General features: G+C 37.3%; 1 protein-coding gene across 3 annotated transcripts in view; it reads right to left on the bottom strand.

The window, feature by feature from the left end:
* The window catches only part of mus312 (mutagen-sensitive 312), a 131,871-nt gene that overhangs the window by 20,974 nt on the left and 89,207 nt on the right, over positions 1-21,690 (bottom strand). For all 3 annotated transcript variants that reach the window (XM_017611292.1, XM_017611293.1, XM_017611294.1), the window contains one exon: positions 18,328-19,655. In XM_017611292.1, coding sequence (XP_017466781.1) covers positions 18,328-19,655 — 1,328 coding nt within the window. The remainder of the gene's footprint in view (positions 1-18,327; positions 19,656-21,690) is intronic.

The raw sequence follows: 21,690 nt of genomic DNA, 5'->3' as shown, positions 1-21,690 counted from the left end.
AGTGTTTCCATACTAATTTGCATAAACAAAATTTTTCCGCGATGATGGAAAATAATGGGGGGGTCTATTCTATTAGAGCTACCGAAATTGTCAGTGCAATTATCAAGAGAACAATTAAAATTTTCTTGAAAATAGATGAGTTTGAGATTAACGATAAGATAAAGGGCTGCGCGAAATGATACTTGACTTTATCTTTTGCGTTAATAATATGCACCAAAATTTTTGGCTAAGCCCAGAATTTTTAACAAGAATTGGTCTTATTCGACTAGTGTGCTGTGGGTCACTTGGCGGTCGATGCGCGGGCTCTTACAATTAAAATGAAAGACTAATATTTCGCAGGCTTGTTGTTGACTTCATGATACAATATATTTTCACTGTTACCAAGGGATTTGAGAAAAATTAGATTTTCGACCGGCCCTAACGTACATCCTTGTCGGCTATAAGAAAACGAAAAGAACTGCATGCAAAATGGAGACGAAATATGACTGACTTCTACTGGGCCCAGTACAAAATGGCCCGGAGCGAAGTTACACTTACTATTAGAAAGGCGAAAAGCTTGTACTTCAATAATAAATTAAATCCTTCTCTCCCCTCCAAAGATATTTGGCGTAATATTAAAAACCTTAATGTGCATGGGTTTTGCGCTGGGCTTGGGACCCGCCACGTAAAAACCACTTCCAGTGAAGAAGCAAGGCAAAGCCTCGGATGAGACCCCCCCTTATGATGACGACTACGGCAAACGTTTAAAGGACTACGATTTGAGGGCATGCACCTGGAATGTCCGGACCCTTGATGGGGAAGGTGCCTCTGCGCGGCTGGTTGATGTCCTCGTAAGGACAAAACCTGACATCACCGCCATCCAAGAAATGCGTTGGACGGGGCAAGACAAGCAATGTCTGGGGTCTTGCGACGTCTACTAGAGCTGCCATGTAAAGGAGCGCAAATTCGGAGTTGGAATTATGGTGGGAGAGAGACTCCGTCGCAGAGTACTGTCGTTCACCCCGGTGGACGAGCGTCTAGCCACAATCCGCATCAAAGGGAGATTCTTCAACATATCGCTTATCTGCGCCATGCCCCGAAGGGAAGAGAAGGATGAGGTATCCAAGGATCTCTTCTATGAGCGCTTGGAGCGCACGTACGAGCGCTGCCCCGTCATGATATCAAAATCGTGCTTGGCGACTTCAATGCCAGGGTGGGCAAGGAAGGGATCTTTGGAACCACCGTCGGAAAATTCGGCCTCCACGACGAAACGTCCGACAACGGATTGAGGCTGGTCGACTTCGCCGGGGCCCGAAACATGGTATTATGCACTACTAGGTTCAAGCATAAAAAGATCCATCAAACTACGTGGCTATCTCCTGATCGAAAAAAGAGAAACCAAATCGATCATGTTGTAATAGATGGAAGGCACGCTTCCAGTGTTTTAGACGTACGCACACACCGCGGCCCAAACATCGATCCGTACCACCATCTTGTTGCAGCCAAGATACGCACCCGCTTGTGCAGCAAAAAATGTGCGCCCAAATATGCAAGGTAAGCTTAACGTTGAAAAGCTGCAATCACAACAGACAGCCAGCGCTTTCGCTACTCGACTCTCACACCTGCTCTCAGAGAGCACTCTTCAACAAACCGACATATGCGAGCAGTGGAGCCACATTTCCCGCTCATTAAATACCGCCGCCGAAGAAGTAGTCGATTTCAGCGAGCCCGAAAGAACAACTGGTACGATGAGGAGTGCAGAGACAAAAGATGCCGCCTACAGGGCCACGCTGCGATCGGTCGCAACGCGCGCTATTTGGGACCGCTATAAGGATCTTGAAGAGGGAAGCGAGACGTATTTGCCGCAATAAGAAGGGAGAGGCCGAAATACGTTAGTGCGAAGAGCCTGAAATGCTAGCCGACAGGAAGAATGCCCGAAATTTTTACCAGAGAGTTAGGCGACTTACGGAAGGATTAAAGACCCGGACGTACTCCTGTAAGAACAATAATGGCGACCTAATAACTGGTGTCCAGAGCGTACTTAAATTATGGAGGGAACACTTTTCCACCCTACTAAATGGTAGCAGCATGGAAAGTTGCGGAGAAGATGAACCCGAGCCCGCAGTCGATGATGACGGAGTCGACGTTCCACCGCCTGACTATGAAGAGGCACGTCTAGCAATAACGCGGCTAAAAAACAACAAAGCCGCCGGAGCTGACAGCCTGCCAGCTGAGTTATTGAGGTACGGCGGCGAGGAGTTGATAAGGTGCATGCATCAACTTTTGTGCAGAATATGGTCAGATGAACGCATGCCCGACGACTGGAATTTACGTGTGCTCTGCCCAATCCACAAAAAAGGTGACCCCGCCATTCGCGCCAACTATTGTATTGTGTGAAAGACTGAAGCCCCCCGTCAATGAACTGATTGGACCTTACCAGTGTGGCTTTAGACCTGGCAAATCCACCATAGACCAGGTATTCACAATACGCCAAATCTTGGAAAAGACCCGCGAGAAAATGATCGATACTCACCACCTATTTGTCGAATTTAAAGCCGCTTTTGACAGCACTAAAAGGAGTTGCAAGTAAATTGCAGACTTTCGTGAACTAGATATATATTTCGCCATATCCAACTATGCCACTTGGTCACTATAACCAAATCTTGGTAATTATAATTAAACCTTTTTCTGAGTGCATGGCAGTCTGGTTTTCGAGTTCAAAATAGCTGCAGCACTGCAATGTTAAAGATGCTCGCCGATATTAGAGTAGAGCTGGACCAACTTAACATAACTCTTCTTTGCCTTTTGGACTTCTCTAAGAAACTTATTTTTCAGCTTTTCGGATAGTTCCATTAATCTCATGACTAGCTATCTTAAGGGGAGAACTAAAAGGGTACAAGGAGAAAGTGCTCACTCTCAGTGCAGAGCTGTTACGTCAGGTGTTCCGCAAGGATCTATCCTAGGTCCACTCTTGTTTAGTCTTTTCGTTAACGATGTGTTCTCTGTATGCCAGTATGTGAATGTTCATGCGTACGCGGACGATGTCCAACTATACTTGTCAAGTCGTATTGGTCTAATTGGTCTTCAAAATTAATTCTGATCTGCCCGCCATTTCTGTATGGGCACGTGATAACTGCTCACTCTTAAATGCCTCTAAATCGTATGTTTTACCGATAAGTAGTAATGCTGTGTATGTCGAGGATATTCCGAAGCTTTGGATTGGTACCACAGCTGTTTTGTTAACTGACAAAATTAAAAATCTGGGTTTTGTTGTTAATTCCAGATTAAGCGCGTTTTTGCTACCTTACGTAGTTTGAAAATGTCTGCACCATTTACCCCTTTAGAAACGAGACGCAAGCTAGCCTTTCAGCTTATCGTACCCCAGATAACATATTCCGAACTAGTATACAGTAAACTTAGCTCAGCGTCTGCACATAAAATAGAGGTGGCCTTTAATAACTTTAATCACACGCTACGTCTATGGTATTGGAAAGTACGATCACATCACTCCATGGAGAACTAAAATTCGGGGTTGCGATATCTTCGACTATCTAGAGCAGTGTCCGCCAAAAAGAGAAGTCTTAAAATGAGAATGTATTAGTTATGAAATAAAAAATGAGAATGTGTTGGTGGTAATGCACGGAAATGCGTCATCAACCTGCTTCGCCTATTGTTTGCATGCAACTAAATAAAATTTGTTGCTCTGCTACTCTTTCTGTTGACGTTCGGATTGTGTACGTGTAAGAAGCCGATTGTGTACATGTGAAAGGCCGAATATAGTTCGTTTCCTAGGAAAGTGTTTGGCGGTCACTGATCTAGAGGCGAAAAACTGCATGTTTGTATTCAAGCTGCTGGAGTGGAATACACCTAAATACCTTTGTGACAAACTGATAGGACCATAGTCACGTAGACATCATAGCCTTATTGTTCCTAAGCATACCTATCTAACCTCATTAAGGATGTTTTTCGTTAACGCTGTGAGACTCTGGAACACGCTACCTGATTCGCTAAAGATGGAATTGAATAGAGGCAACTACAAACAAGCAATTCTTCGTTACTTCTGTGAGCTGGACTAATATTCTTTGAATTCTTTTCTTTTCCTCCTCCCATGCTTTCAATCTATTAATCTTTGTCCCAACTATTCTTATCCTCTTATTAAAGATTAAGAATGTTCAGTATTGTTATAACCTATAATATAGGTATAATATTTATACAAAATTATTCATAAATTCAAAAAATTATGTTACATTGTAACGAAACGTTTTGGGTACCCCGATGCTTCTTCTACAATGCTGGTGTATACTCGCCGTGTCCACGGTTCCTTACAATAAATTTGTAGTTTCGGGGCTCTGGTAAGTCGTACTTTATTATTTAAATTTCCTTAATTTCAATAAACGAACATATAACAAATAACAATTGGAAACGTTTGGTAGCGTCACTTGCAGTGGCTGGGTAACGGCTTCTTGTTCCGTTATGGGCCTGTTAGGCGGTAGTGGTGTGGCTTTAGCACTGGTGGGCAGCGCTCTGCTGGAGCCGCTGAGTGGCGCGCTGCTAACGTCTATAAATGGTGTTCTGGCCGCGTCGGTAGCGCTCTTGCGATATAGTTTGCGCTCTGGTCGTGCCGGTGAGTGGCGCTCTAACAACGCTGGTGGGTAGCACTGTGGCGCTCACGCAATGCCGGAGAGTAGCGCTCTGGTCACGCCGATGAGTGGTACTCTGGTGGCACCGGAGAGTAGCGCTCTGGCGTCGCTAGTGGCGACATTCTACTGGTACTGGTGATCGGCACTCTGGTAGCGCCGGTGAGTAGCGTTCCTGTTGGCGTCGCTCTGCTGACAGCGGCCGAGCGGGTGTCGTCCAAGAATGATAGAATACAAGATTGCGCCGATTGCAGCAGAATTCGTGAGAGTAATTTTAGCGTGACGTCATCGTAGAGTTGACAACTGAGAGCGGCGAGAATGAGGGCGACTAGTGATGTGCTGAATTGTCCCCAATACTCGGTACCCAATACTTAAAAAAGATTTCGGTACCCTATACTTCCTTTTCGGTATCCGATACCGATTATTTACATTAAACCCTCGCCATTATATGCATTTCAGGTTTAGAAAAAACTTTCATTACTAATTTATATGATATCGGCTAAAACACTTGAACTTATCGCCACAGAAAAATATTATTTTATCAGTTTTAACCTTAGTCGATCCAAGGTTCAAGAAAAATGTTTTGACGGATGAAGAAGCTTTTCAGGGGGGAGATCTAACCAGTTAGCGACAAGTTTCGGATCGATATCGTACTTGTTGGTGTAACAATATTTCATATCATAGGTCAACAAACCCGATACCGATTCGAAAATTGTCGCTAACTGGTTATAGAATCTGCCCCTAGGCCTCCAAAAATGATATCGTCCGATTCAGCTGGAACAAAAATGCTTCAAACAAGTGAGAGTTTCTCTGCGTTATAGCCTGGAACCGACATATATACATCTTTCATTTGAATCAGTATTAAAAGCTCTATTGGCTCTATTGGCGAGTCTCCCCTGAGCCGTTTTTTTCCATATCTTTGGCCTGTGTGCGCTTTTATTTGAAATCTAAATGTTTTGGTACCGAGTATCGAGAGTATTGGATACATTTTAAATCATTACCGAATATCGATCAATACTTGAAAGTATTGACTGAGCACATCACTACTGCTGTCTTCTCTACTACGACGTCACCAAAACAGCTGATTCTGTCAAAATCACTGAGAGCCGAGTAGCGGTATCGTCATCGGCGCCACCTCTGTATTCCCTCCACCGTGGGTGTCGTCCGTACGCGGCTTCACGGCAGGCTGTGGCGAGCGGTGATCGAAGCCGACTTTGGTGCTCACTACTTCTGAGTGTGACATCTCGTCCTGTTTTGCAACTATAACACGAGCAATCCCTCCATTCAGTTGTAGCTGCGCAACCCTCACTCGGATCTCAGGCTTACTACTTCTGAGTGGTGATGTCTCGTCCTGTTTTGTAACTGTAACACGAGCAAGCCCTCCATTCAGTTGTAGGTGTTCAGCCGCGACCACAGCTCCGTGCTGACTGACTGTTGAGCGGCTGTGTTCTATCTTTCATAGGCTGCGTGCTTGATGTTGCGTGGTCGTGCAGCTACATGTTGCTGTATGATGTTGCGTTGTCATGGCAACGAAGATGCTGCTGGGTGTTGCCATGACTTCTGTAGCTAGACTGTGTGGGCTAAATTTCTTGTTGAACATTTAGTCCTAACAACATATTTTAACTTCCAATTGTATTTGATAGATATCCATGCTTGTAAAGATGTATGTAGTTGATGTACTTTTAAAAGACTGTTCTCGTCTTAAGTTGTACAAATGCTTTCATCAATAAATATCACAAATTCGGAAACTAAATATATTTAATAGTCGAAAGTAACCTTTTTTCAGTGTATACGAGAAACGTTAAAAGTAATATTCTCTAACAAAACAGAAGAATAAATTCTGCTACTAATGATATCTGCGATGAAAATTAAAGTATTTACCTTTCGTCTACTTTCAAGAGAATTCAAATCGATTAATGAACAACATGCCTTACAGGAGGGCATGGGGAGAGCAAAGTGTAGCGAATGTAATAGTCTAACGCTAGGCGCACATTGCATCCGATAGGCCGACCGATTTCGGCAAAACAATTTGACCGTCCGAACTGATGCGCACACTTAACCAGATTATTTTCCGACCGTATTTGAACACACAAATCCTAGTTTTCATTACAATTTTATAAGCAGTGAAATATTTTGATACATTTTAATTGGCATCAGTGAATTAAGGTAACGATATGTATTTACAGATAGGTAGGTGGGATTAACTTCAAATACTTCGGTATCTGGTCCACCTATCAGAAAAAAGTAGCCTATATGTTAATCCAGGCAATAAGCTACCTACTTACCAATTTTCAAGCAAATCGCACCATAAATAAGATTTTTTCGAATAGATCGGTCCCTGGTCCACTTACAGGAAAAAAGGGATTACATATTCTTATCTAGGCAAAAAGCTACCTACGTGCCAAGCAAATCGGGCTATAAATACGATTTCTTCGAATAGATCGGTCCCTGGACCACTAATCGGAAAAAAATCATATATGCTACTTTCGGCAAAAAGCTACCTACGTGCCAAATTTCAAGCAAATAAATACGACTTTTTCGTATAGATCGGTCCTTAGTCCACTTACCGGAAAAAGGATCCTATATGCTAATCTAAGCCCAAAGCAAATCGGACCATAAATAAGATTTTTCCGAATACATCGGTCCCTGGTCTAATTCCCGGAAAACAGATCCTATTTGCTAATCTAGGCAAAAAGCTGCCTACATACGTACCAAATTTTAAACAAATCGGACCATAAATGAGATTTTTTTGAATAGGACGGTCCCTGGTCCACTTACCGGAAAAAATGATCATATATCCTAATCTATGCTAAAAGCTAACTATGTACCAAATTCTAAGCTGGTCGGACCATAAAGACGATTTTTTCGAATAGATGAGTCCTAGGTCCACTTCCCGGTAAAAAGATCATATTTGCTAATCTAGGCAAAAAGCTACCTACGTACTAAATTTTAAGTAAATCGGACCAAAAATAAGCAGCCTCATTGCGTAAGTCGTAAATTAGGCTGAATTATACGACTCGACAAAATCGGCATTGTCGAATGTCGGGTGGAAATAAGTAAACGACGAAAATCGTCGAAAAGTATGCGAGAGGAAATATTAGGCAATGACGTGCCATTTTCGATACGGTTCGACTCTCGAAAAACGATTTGCATTCGACACGACTCTCGCAATGAGGCTGAAGATTTCTTCGAATAGATCGATCCCTGGTTTACTTCCCGGGAACAAATTTTCCTATATGCTAATCTAGGCAAAAATCTATCTACGTACCAAATTTTAAGCAAATCGGACCATAATAAGATTTTTCGAATAGATCGGTCCCTGGTCTACCTACCGGAGAAGAGTAAGTAAAATTATTGTAACCAGTAGAGGATGTTTTACAAAAACCATAAACAGAAGTTCACAAAAGTTGATATAAAACTATTTAAATAGTTAACTTTTTACTGCGCATGTTTATTTTACGAGGAGGAAGCATTGAAAGCCTAACCCCGTAAATGTGAGACTTTCAGCCGTATTCTAACAAAGTCACAAACTTTAGCTCATCACTGCTGTGATTTCTACCACGCCTCAAAGCTTGCCGCTCAAAAAATATGCCACTTCAATTTAATTTTTTTAATTTTTGTGTATTTTTCTAGCACTCAAAATTGAATTTTTTGTGACACATTTCTCGGCGCACTTGAAATCAACACAGTGATGAGCTAACTTTTGTGACTCTGTTACAATAGAGGGGTTTAACCTAAACTAAACCTCCTACGGTCATGTATCATTCCCCTCCCGGTACCACCGTCAAGGATGTCGTCGGGAGTGTAACATTGTCTGACTGCTAAAGTTATAGATCTATGCTCTTCTTCTTATTATTTGGCGCTGTAACCGCCTAAGAGATTTTGGTCGAGTTCAACAAAGCACGCCAGTCGTTTCTCTTATGTGCCAACTGACGGCAACCGGAAATGCCAACTGACGCCAACTGAAAATGCCAAATGAAGCCAAGTCCTTCTCCAGCTGGTATTTCTTATAGAGAGTGGTTTTTGTACATCGAGAGCGAACTTTACTCCTGAATTGCCTACCCAGTCCAAAGTAGCACTTGTTGGCAAGAGAGATTCTGCGTTGGATTTTCATGCTGACATTATAATCGGTATTAATGCTGGTTCCCAAGTAAACGAAATTCTCCACTTTCTCGAAATTATAACTGTCTGACTGTTTGTTTGATGACAGGAGATACTCCTCGACATGACAGGAGGACAACCTCGTTTATCACCAGACCCATTCGCTTTGTTTCCATATCCAACTTGGAAAAGGCAGAACAGACTTCGGTTATCGATGATGTCGATGTCATCGGCATAAGCCAGTATATGGTTTCTGAGCGGTTCAGTTCTGCAGCTCTTATTATCTTCTCCAACATCAGATTAAAGAAGTCACATAAAAGGGAGTTGCCCTGTCTGAAACCCCGTTTGGTGGCGATCGGCTCTGAGGTCTTTCCCAATTTTGACGGAGCCGTATGAGTTTTGAGTGGATGCCAAATTCAGACATATCGGCATATAGGCAACTCCTTTTAGTGCTGTCGAAAGCGGTTTTAAAGTGGACAAATAGGTGGAGAGTATCGATCCTTTTCTCGCGGGTCTTTTCCAAGATTTGGCATATTAAGAATACCTGGTCTATGGTGGGTTTTCCAGGTCGAAAGCCACACTGATAAGGTTCAATCAGTTAGGTGACGGTGAGCTTCAGTCTTTTACACAATACAATCGATAATACCTTGTAACCTATGTAACCTATGCGTTGATTACGCACGGCCCACTCGTAGCGGAAATGAGTACTGACTCACTTTTGCACTAACGTACGGCCGTACTTAAAAACGCAACCCTGAGCTACGACAATACTCCACACTGCCAAACGCACCGAAGTACGAATGAACAGAAAGATAAAAGGACAGTCATCAAACTACCGCGACCCAACACACATCGTACGCTGCAATCGATGTAACTAAACGTTTCCTTAAATATTAAATAAATATATGTACACCCGGCGTTAACCGATTATATACGTAAAACGAGTGTTTATTTCGAAAGTAGTAAGGGCTTTCCTACACCTATGCTTAGAAGGCTGATCCAGAGGTAGTTGGCACGTATGGCGCAGTGTTGCCNGTAAGGGCTTTCCTACACCTATGCTTAGAAGGCTGATCCAGAGGTAGTTGCCACGTATGGCGCAGTGTTGCTAGAACTTTATAGACCAACCGGCTAAATTGGCAAAAAAAAAACCGGCTAAAAACGGTTAAGCTGTTTCAACTATTATTTAAATAAATCACAAGTAGAAAGACTATTTCTTGGAGAGAATTTGCAAATTCAAGCTGGAAAAAAATTTGCCAGCAAGAATTTGAAATTAGGAAAAACATATGATTGTGACACACGGTTGGATTTTTTGTATACGATAATTCGAATAAACAAGTTCGTTAAATTTAAAAATTTACAAACTTGAGCGGTTTTAAAATGAAAAATGGTAGTAAATACTCGTTTACTTAATTAATTAAAATAATTCGAATGATTTGAAAGGTACAACCAGAGTCGATATAGTAAACCCGACAAAGAAATTGAAACGTATCACAGTGCTTCCCTTCCACATAAAACGTGGGCAAAAATAGAATTATTGGCGGATTTAAATTAAAATTTGCTTCTTAGTAAAATTGTCGACGCTAAATTCAAAAATGCAATTTGTTTTTGCATAACTTTCACACTTTCACTGTAAATGCAGTTTGAAGTTGAAAATTTGCGTTCTTGTGGCTTTTACATAGGTATGTACATATAGTTCGTTCTATTTTCAAAAGTGGGGTGTCAAATGACAGGGCTTGGCCTGTAGAGGTGCAATAAAGTTTTTTATTTTTGAAAAGGGTTGCCACCTGTTACAAATTTTATTAAAATTATTTAATAAGTCAAAGTCAAATTAGATATTACAATATGGGTATCAATTGAACTAGTTTTGAAAATACTTTACTTCTAAACGACATGTAGAAGGGTTGCCACATGTTTACAAAATTAAATTCACTTTAATTAAGGGAATAAGGTAACTGAAATATGTATATCAATATGAGTACCAGAAAAATGAAAAAATTTGACATATTTAGAAAGAAATAAGTGAAGAGTAAAAATATTCCTGAGTTATTTAGGAGTACAATATATGTATTTGTAATAAAATAACAAACTACATGGCGTAATCCTGTGGTTTGACGTAATTATCATTGTAGTTTAACTAAATTGGACTTTACTAAAGCTAAAACCTTGTTAAACCTCTTTCGGCTGACTCCCTTATGGTGATATCTATTTCTTTCAATTACCTAACTCTTTTAATTCAAGTGGAATTTGATTTTTTTTTACACAGGTGGCAACTCGCTGCATGTAGTTAATACACAATTCGATTGATACCCATCTCTTAATAATTCATTTAACTCATAAAAAAATTTGAATCTAATTTTTTAACAGGTGGCAATTCTATAAAAAAAAATAAACCTTCTATCGTCCACAGGTCAAGCTTTTTAATTTGACACTTCATTTTTGAAAATGGAACGAATCGTGCAGATCTCAAGGCACTGACAAAAAATGCAAAAATAATTTTATACATTGGCGAAAAACGCACTACTTCAGAAAGTGCAAAAAAAGAGCATGTTTTTTATTTCTTCTTTTGAAAGCTAAAAGCCCGTACTATTTAATAAAATAATAAAAAATAACCTATTTTTACATATATTTTTTATTCATTCCATTAAAATTTAGCATTTTTTGAAATTTTGTATCAAAAAAATTTTTTCTGGAATACCGCAGAGACACCCCGTGTTTAATTTTATTCAAATATTTTAATTCCTGTAATTCTCTACTATCTATGTGGAAACTAGCAACGTCAAACCAACATTTTATTTCAAAGAATACATTTCTGACATTAGTTTCCGTGAAGAGCTTCGGCTATGCTCTAATTAATATTCTTAGTATAAAATTTGTCGGCTTTAGTGGCTTCCTGGCGGCATTTAATTTATTTTATAGGGCAATTTGTATTTAATTATTTTTTTTAGTGGATAAATTACCTTTCCAAAAATACCAAACACGTTCACATTGCAGACAACGACTTTTTCGATTTTTGTCCACTTAGGCGGCACGGTGNTTCACATTGCAGACAACGAATTTTTCGATTTTTGTCCACTTAGGCGGCACGGTATGACGCCAGGATTTTTTAAAGAACTTTTGAAATTTGAAAAAATATAATTATTTCAAAAAATTATTTATAAATTTAGTGCAATGTGGAAAAACAGTATGAAAGAAAAAAATTTTGTAGAATTAAGGCCGATTAAATATTTTGGCGCATACGAACAATAACACTGAAAATAAAATCTGCCTAAATATAACGAAAACTTGCGTAAATTATTCGTCATTTTGAGCCACGAAAGTTTTCGTTGATTGTACAAAACCGTTTTCGTACGTACTACGAAAATATGAGGCATCAGATTTTTGGTACATTTTACGAATGTACTCGTACTATTTACTAAAGAATTTAGTACTATTTACTAAAGAATTTCGTTCTATTTACTAACGAATTTCATACTATTTACTAAAAAAAATCGTACTATTTCTTTATTTTTTACGAAGCTTTTGTAAAATGCACAGAAATNATTATTCGTCATTTTGAGCCACGAAAGTTTTCGTTGATTGTACAAAACCGTTTTCGTACGTACTACGAAAATATGAGGCATCAGATTTTTGGTACATTTTACGAATGTACTCGTACTATTTACTAAAGAATTTAGTACTATTTACTAAAGAATTTCGTTCTATTTACTAATGAATTTCATACTATTTACTAAAAAAAATCGTACTATTTCTTTATTTTTTACGAAGCTTTTGTAAAATGCACAGAAATAATTCGTATATTTACCGATTTTACTTTCGTAAAATCTGCGCTTGTTTCGTTGAATGTGCGATGACTTTCATTCTCCACACTATAAAAAACATATTACGAATTATAACACAACACTTTTATTTTGTTTTTATCGTTAATTTTAGGTGTTTTTGTTTAACAAAACGTTTTGCAAAAACGCTTAACATTATTGATAAAAATATAATGAAAGTGTTGGGCTATAATTTTAGTCATGTTTTTTATAGTGCTAATAATAAAAGCAATCATACGTTCTACGAAAGAAGAAGAATTTTCTGACTACACTGTGGTTTAGAATTAATAAAAAACGTTATTTTACTATCATAAAACTTAAATCTTTTATTTATATGCATACGAATAGGTTCTATACTACATATTTTTTATTGCTTAGGCTTCATAGTAAAGTATATTGATGCAAAGTGTTAAACTATAAGACTCAACAATACTAAATATAATACGATATAAAATATGAGAGAATATAAAAAATACTGGTTTTACTTTCTTAAACATTATAATATTTTTATGTAGAGGCACTTGACAGATTCGCAGCTTCATCGATGTTTGTTTCCTTGGCGACTATAAATTAAAGAAAAATTAAAAGGCGTCTGAAAAGCAAGTTTCAGTGAAAAGTCATACATGTACTTACTTTTAATTACATTAAGTAGTTCTCCTGGCTTAGGCTTGCCGTTGATAGGTAACTGATGAAATTGCCTATTTATCAAGTCCCACGTTGTATGCTTAAAAGCATAGTATATCCACAACTTTAATATTTAATTTTGTATTGTTTTTGTATCCAGCAAATCCCTTTTTAAAACGTTTAAAGTTATATTATACGTTTCACAGCAGCCAACAATTAATTCCGCAATAACATGCGATACAAAAAATATGATGAAATATTAAACTGCCGGTAATTGAGTATATTGTATGAAAATATTCGTATGTAGTACGAATTTAAAAGACATGTTTCTGCATTAGTACTTTATACCAAAGTATTAACTAAATTGTACGAATACAGAATTGTAGATTTCGTAAATTTAAAACCAAACGTAAATATTACGAATGCCTTCCTACAATATACAAAATTATTCGTACAGAGATTTGTTCAGTTCTTTACGAATGTGTTTCGTAAAATAAACGTAAGATTTCGTAAATTGTACTGAAAAAATGCCTTACGAAAGTCCTTTCGCTATATTTACGTATGGTTTGTAAAATCTTGTTTCGTTGTGAAAAATGTGTTCGTATTATGAACGAAAGTTTTGTACATTGTACAAAAAGCAACACTACGAAAGATTTTCGTAGCACTTTTACGAAATTTTATTTTCAAGTGAATGTATTGAAAATGTTCTTTTAACATTTTGTCATTGAATATCGTTGAAATTTTACAATATTTATTTTCGAAAGAATTATATGTTAAGGACTAATATGCACTCGACACCATCCTCGAATTTCGTCTTTTTAATTTGTTTCGCTTAAGAAAATAAAACTAATAAAAACGACATTTTCAGTATCTATTCCTCCTTGCGAACCAAAAAATTTTAATGGTTTTCAATTCTACAGATTTTTCTCTTTCATTTAGTACCCATACTGTTTTTCTATATTGGTAGGAATGTTTTAAATAATTTTTGGAACTACAGTCCTTTAAAAAAAATCCTGACGTTAGAAAAAAAAAACTAAAAACACAGTTTTACTATATTTGACGCATAGTTTCGTGATTCCTTCATGTGTTTCGAAATTTTTTTTTGTTTTTGTCGCACGGTGTGATAAGTGTATGCGTGAATAGACAGGGGTCGGCTGCATTGAAGTTTTAACCCATTTCGTAACACCGTTGCGTGTTCGCAACAGCAAAACTAACAAATTTTTAAAAGTAGATAAGCTGCAGAAACCTCACAATAGATTATGCCAAATGGCAGCCTTTATATTTTACTATTTTGGTAAAAAAAAAGTTTTTACTTGCAATAAGTCTTTTCTCCTTCCATGTAAAAAATAGGGCCAAATTTTAACCACTTTTGAAATGACGGCAGTGGTGACACGCATAATGTTTTTTTTTCTTCATATGGACTTAAATATGATGCCAAAATGCCATATTAACTTCCTGTGCATATATCCACCAAATAAGTTTAACCTACTGAGTCTGGGGCATGTGTAAATATAGGTGTTGCTAAAAGGCAACGTTGGGACGATCCACTACTACCACCGTTAGTGCAATAGCGCAAAATAAACAGTACTTCCATAAATACCTGGAAGATTCATTGTCTCATTCTTCTTATGAACCCAAGTCTTTCTTCACTTGGTCTTTCCTGGACTTGGGGGTCTCCTTCTTCCTCTGCTAACACCAGCGAGTTCCAAGTTAAATACTTATAGAGCTGGAGTGTCGGAGTCCCTTCGAACGGCATGGTCAACCCAGCGGAGCTGTTGTATTTTAATTCGATGCACTATGTCTATGTCGTTGTAAAACTTATACAGCTCATCGTTCCATCGCATACGGTACTCGCCGTCGCCAAAGCGTAAAGGCCCGTAAATCTTCCGAAAAATCTTTCTTTCGAATACTCTAAGAGCCGCCTCATCGGATGCTGCCATTATCCATGATTCTGCGCCATATACCAGCACGGGCATGATGAGTGACTCATAGAGTGTGGTTTTCGTACGTCGAGAGAGGACTGTACTCCTGATATGCCCACTCAATCCAAAGTAGCACTTGTTAGAAAGAGGGATTTTGCGTTGAATTTGGATGCTGCCATTATTAACGCTGTTAATGCTGGTTTCCAAGTAAACGAAATTCTCCACTTTCTCGCAATTATAACTGTCAACTGTGACGTGGGTGCCAAGGCGCAAATTTAGTTTGATGACAGGAGATACTTCGTCTTGTACTCGTTGACCACCAGACCCAATCGCCTTGCTTCCTTATCCAACTTGGAAAAGGCGGTTCTTGATACCGGTGATGTTTAAGGTCATCGGCATACGCCAGCAATTGTACGCTCTTGTAAAAAATTGTGCCTGAGTGGCTCTTATTATCTTCTCCATAAGATTAAAGAAATCACATGAAGAGGAATCGCTTCGTCTGAAACTATGTTTGGTAAGAAACGGCTCGGAGAGGTCTTTTCTAACTCTAAGCAAGCTGGCGGTTTTTTACTTTAAACGACGATATATACGACTACATATGTATATAGTGAATTCGCTATATGTACATAGATAAAGCTTGGACAATATTTTTATAGAAAAGTAACNCTAAGCAAGCTGGCGGTTTTTTACTTTAAACGACGATATATACGACTACATATGTATATAGTGAAATCGCTATATGTACATAGATAAAGCTTGGACAATATTTTTATAGAAAAGTAACAAAAAAAATACTAGGAAAACATTGTAAATAACAAAAAAATCAACACGTGGTCACTTGTTTGAGTCACTGTATGTACATTAGGGTTGTCCAAATATTCATGTGAAAAAGTAAAGTCCGAATTTTATTGCTCTCACCCCCTAGGATTGTTCTATATCGAAGAAAATAAACATTTGTTTATTTATTTATTTTGAAATCAAAAAATATTTAGAGCTCGCTCGAAGCGTTCAACGCTTTCCATGTATTATGGGGAAGACATATTTTTTCGTAGAAATAGTATCTATAGAATTCTTGAAAATCAATATTTTTAGATCGGAAAGCTCTGTTTCTCTTCAATAAAAATACAAATCGGAGGAGAAGCTCGGCCAAACACTAACATATGTGTAAGCGCCAATCTACTATTATTATTATTATAAAATAGTATGTACATTAGACCACACCACCTTACAAACAAGCAAGAAACTGTCTCCTTACACCAGTGAGTCTAAAGTATTTTTGTAATTTCGGAAAAAAATTTACATTTTGGTGTAACACCTACAGTCGGCAATAAAAAATATGTTTTAAAGTAGTTCTACTGGAATAATAGAAATACTTCCTTAGCAAAAGTTTAATGATTTTTAGTGAGCTCTAATTTTCCGACATTAGGGAGGTACGTTAGAATGATAAGAACTGAGGTCAATAAACTTTGGAACAAAACAATGTTCTCCCCAAGATAAGAACATCGATATATCATACTTTAAGATCCGACTTTAAAAGCCAAAGTTTTGACGAAATCTGTAAAAAGGCCACCCCTACTTTCGGAAAAAACAATTTTTTTTTTTTGAGATCGACTGCAAAACCGAAGATATGACGAAAAATGTAAAAAGGTGGCCCCTGCGTTCGGCGAAAATTTTTTCCCAAATTGCGTCGCAAAAATACTTTAGATTAGAAGGTTGAAATTCTTTTTCCTGGTAAGGTGTAATGTATGCATTTATTTTCTCTTAGCTTTTAATCCTTGCATTTTCAAATATTCAGTCTAGAATATTTTAGTACAAATAAAACACATTTCTGCGATCTATAATTTTCGTGCTATCTAATTACATATTTACAGGGGGACAAATAGCTGTTACCCAGGTTTTTTTGAAAAATAAAAGGGCCCTTTATAGATTTGGCGAAAAAAAAGAATTCTATTGTTAATTTTATACAGATTATACATTAATTTTATTAATTAGCTCTTATATTTTAACCTTTGCTTGGGCTTACCACCGGTTAACACTTTGAGAGAAAAGCGTAATCGGCACACAAGTCTTCGTCGGTTAATTTATTCCATATCTTCCCATTTTGTGCAAAATAAGGCCTCATACTCAGAAATCGAATACTCTCGGAACTGGTGACCAGGACGGCCATTCATTCGACCAACCTTATACAGGTTTTTTATTTTTTTGGTACCATCATAAAAACATTACCATCGTACAGTTCCATAAGTAAAGTAACTCTTCTTCTTACCGTTTTGCCTGGCAGGCTGTAGGTGTGTGTTTGGCAGGCTGTAGGTGTATTTTTGGTTAGTGTATTGGTGTTTTTGGTTTCAGTGTGTTAGTGTATTTTGAATAAATTGTAATAGAAATAAAAGAAATTGTAATAGAAATGAAAGAAATTGTAAAAGACAGGAGCACATGCCAAAAAACAGGTGATCTCAGCTGTAGGCATTTTTTGGCAATCAGCTGATAGTGTTTTTACTTATGAAACTGTACGATGAACATTACAATGTAAATTCATTCTCTCAACTCGTCGGCCATGATTTTTTTTCTGATGTTTGCCAGCATTTCAAAGTCATATAAAATTTAAAATAAAAAAATGAAATTGTTCACAATTGTTGTTGTTTGAGATTGAAAATGTGAATTTGTGTGTGAGATGGAGTTTTGATANAAATTGTTCACAATTGTTGTTGTTTGAGATTGAAAATGTGAATTTGTGTGAGATGGAGTTTTGATATTTAAAATTATATTGCTGGCAAACGTCAAACTGCCTCTCAATGGTTTTACCTTGTATTGTTTTTATCATGATTGCTACAATACAGCGGACTTCTATTGAAAAATTTTAGGAAATTATTTTTCGTGATTGGGATAAAGAAAAATATTTGTGCATTCACACGATTGGAATACAATTTGCACCAAGTTTTTGGGCAAATGCCAAATCGTGTGGCACTGCCTTAAGGAAAAATACACCTGTAAAAGACTTGCGGGCCCCACATACTTATCTTCCAAAGTTTACACAGCTGGCAAATGCAAATACAGATTAAAATTTTAGAGCTAATTAATAAATTTAAAGTAAAATCTGTGGAAAATTAACAATAAAATATATTCTTCGCGAAATCTATAAAAGACCCTTCTATTTTTGAAAAAAAAGTGTAACAGTTATTCGTCGCCCGTTGTATATAAAAATAATATACATATGTATGTATATGTCAGTATGAAACTTCCACAACCCACCTTCTTCGTGACATTTGTTTGAAACACGTAGTCCTCGTATTCTAAGGTCATTAGCAATTCTTTCGTACAGTGCAGCATATTAAGGCAGAGGCAGTCGCTCAATTGCAATTTATTTCGCGATGAAACAATATGAGATGTAGCACGAACAATATGTCCATCAAGTTCTACATTGATTGCATCACTTGAGGTATTTTCATTTTTGGAACTGAAGCTCAATTCAATAGTCTGTGCTAGTACCACAGGATGTGTTGAATTGTAAATATACTCCAAAATCTTTACAGCTTGTTTACGCTTTAAGGGTTTTATACCAAATCCATAAAGTTGCTTCAATATTTCCGCTTCATTTTGTTGATCAAAGTCCGGCTTGGGGCCGGTAACGATCCGGGTTGTGTATATTCGACCAGCTATTTCATATTCGTCTGGAGTGTATTCAGCCACGTTTAATAAAGTTGCATGTGAAAGCATATTTGTGGACGAAATTTCTTCATTCAACTTCTTGAATCTCATATCGGCTGTTAGTAATTCACCCAATCCAACTGGTACATTTTGAGACGGCGTTAAATTTTCATTTATATTTGCGCCTTGCGAAGTTTTGAGAATTTTAGGGGTATAAGTATGCAGTTCAGATGTATTATCTAAAATGTCAAACTCAAGCAATTCTTTAGATCGGTCAGATAATTTTGATGAAAATGGTACATGAAATCCCTCGCGATCTACATCATATGTAAATGAATTTATATTGGAAGTGCTTTTTCTCTTCGTATTATTCGCCATATACTCAACGCCTTCCATGAAATCAAATATTGAAAAGTTTTTCGAGTTTTCATATTCTTTTCTGCTATTCCCTATTTCGGATATCGTGTTAACGCATTTTGCCTCATCTCGCGCTCTGCTCATATCCGCTTTCCAAATAGAGTAATTAATTTCATCGTCCGACAAAACAATACAATTTTCACAATCATCAATTTCCTCATTCGGAGCTATACTGATACTGGGTTCAGTATTTGTACATGTAAGGCTTTGCATTTGATTTGTAATCGGCGGGAATGATGGACACTTCATAAGATTGAGCATAGGTGTATTTACTTTTGTATCGGTTGCTTTCAAAGCTAGGCCATCTAATGATATAGGTGCTTTTTTTTCACTTGTACTAAGAGTTTCAATTCGTTTTGAGGCGAAATCATTGAAAACCGGTGGCTGTTTTTCCGTAGATTTATCTGACTGCTCTGAAAATACTTCTTGGGTCAAATCCATAAGTTTTGAAGTGACTGCTAATCCGTTATTTTCAAGAAACTCTGCATTATACGAGTTCTCTATATCAGTAGAAACTATAAATACGGATATAGAAAAATATAAAATAATTATTATTAGTAAAGTGTTGCCCTAAACTTAAATTTAGTAAATTATTTTTAATGTGGTTATTACTGAATCCATCGCATGCCTGATTTTCGTGAAATCACTGAATCCTAAAGCCGCGAGATTAAAAATAAACGTTTTTCGCGAGTAACATTATGAAACACCGCTTTAGAACTTTGCAGAAAAAAATTCATTTTCTGCAGAACGATTGAACAGAACGGACGTGGTTTTGATTCGCTCCCGCACTTTTGGTATAGTTGTGCGGATTAAAAATTTACATAAATAAAATAAAGTAAACTTGATTATTTGTTAATCGCGTTTGCGAGAATCAGCGAAGGGTGTACAGCAAAGATCGACTGCCGACATGGCGAAGACGAAAATCTTAAAATAATTTTCAACCAAGGCTCGAATCGTAACATCCGTTCATGGATCGAAAACCATACGAAAGAAAATTACGTGATACCGTCAGTCGTATAAGCTGAATGGGATAAAGAGTACGCACACGTATGTCATAATCCAAAAAGGGCGTTTTTACGTGACTAGTAATACGATATCGTATGTGACGATTCGAGCCCAGGTCTGTCTGTTAATCGACATTCTGGCTTCTCAGATAGGACATCTTCCGCACAAGCCCTTCACGTGCTGGCCTCAACGGTGCGATTGTTAGCCCGAACACAATGAAAACGACGAGCTACGGACACAAGCTGTCAAATTATTTTTCCACGTGTTCTTATTTACATAACTATTCTGGCGACGACAGGGCTACGCGACGACTATGGTTGTGGCCATATTAGATCTATTTCTATTCTTCCTCTTCTTTTATGTTAAAACTCATACAAATTCATGATGTCGCTGCTGCGTTCAAAAAAATCATGTCGCCATCGACAAAGTTTTTATATAATGAAGATAAAAAATTGGAAGTTGTTGACCGTAGCTCGTCGTTTTCAATGTGTTCAACACTTAAGATCAAATTTCATTCCCCTCTTGATCGCACGATTTCCGTGCTTTTGGAGACTAAGGCGGCGTATGAAGTCTGCCGTTCCCCTGCAACCTCTTGACATCAAGGGGAATTTTCACTTATTTGAAAGCCTTACCAAAGCCTACTTTGCAAGGGGAAGCTCAGTCTGCAATCTTTATATTTTAGTTCAAACTGAACGAAAAAAGTGAGTGATGCCACAAAAAAAAACAACTGGGGCCATACTTAAATTTTTCATTTCATAATGTTTAACTCTGAGAGGAAACATCAATTAACTGATTTAACGATCCTTAGTTAAGTGCCCGTTAGAGCTAATTTAAGGAATGTCTCTGAGTGCGGCTGTCAGAGTCAAAAGATAAGGGCTTATCAAATTTAAGTATGGCTCCAGGTGCGGCCCTTTTTTTGTGACATCACTCACTTTTTTCGTTCAGTTTGAAATCAAATATAAAAATAAGTATTTATGTATATCATTTTGCGCACACTACTCCAACAGTCGTGGTGGCCCAGTGCGTAGAGCACTGGCGTTCCATTCGAGAGATCCGAGTTCGAGTTCTAGAGCAGAATTTTTTTTCTTTTTATATTTATTATTATTTTTCTTGTTAAATTTTTAGAAACTTTTTTTATTTAATTTTTGCTTTTTTAAGTTGATTAAATTTTGGTTTGTAGATTTTATTGTTTTTTATTATTTAATTATTTTTTTAATTTTATTGAATTTTTAAAGACTGTTTGCAAAAAGATAAACAAAACAACTAACAGGCCAAGTCTGGTATCTGTTTTTCCTCTCACCACAGTCTTTCGTAAGACAAAAGGTTTCTATTTCGGCAACTATATTGAAAGCCCTTTTTTGTATTTCGAATGTCTAATTTAAGGATCAACTAACGAGGAGGTCCTAGCGTTATTCTATTTACCTTTTAGCAATAAGTTTTTTAAAAACTAAACGAAATAAAATTAATAAAATAAAAACTAAAAATTTAAGTAAAAAAATTGATTAAAGAAACTTCTAAATATTAAATGAAACTAAAAAATATTTA

Source organism: Rhagoletis zephyria, unplaced genomic scaffold, assembly GCF_001687245.7.
Source record: "Rhagoletis zephyria isolate East Lansing unplaced genomic scaffold, Rhagoletis_zephyria_1.1 Rzeph_scaffold_00392, whole genome shotgun sequence".
Classification (NCBI taxonomy): domain Eukaryota; kingdom Metazoa; phylum Arthropoda; class Insecta; order Diptera; family Tephritidae; genus Rhagoletis; species Rhagoletis zephyria.
The sequence above is the reverse complement of the archived record's forward strand: the minus strand, read 5'-3'. Positions and strand labels throughout refer to the sequence as shown.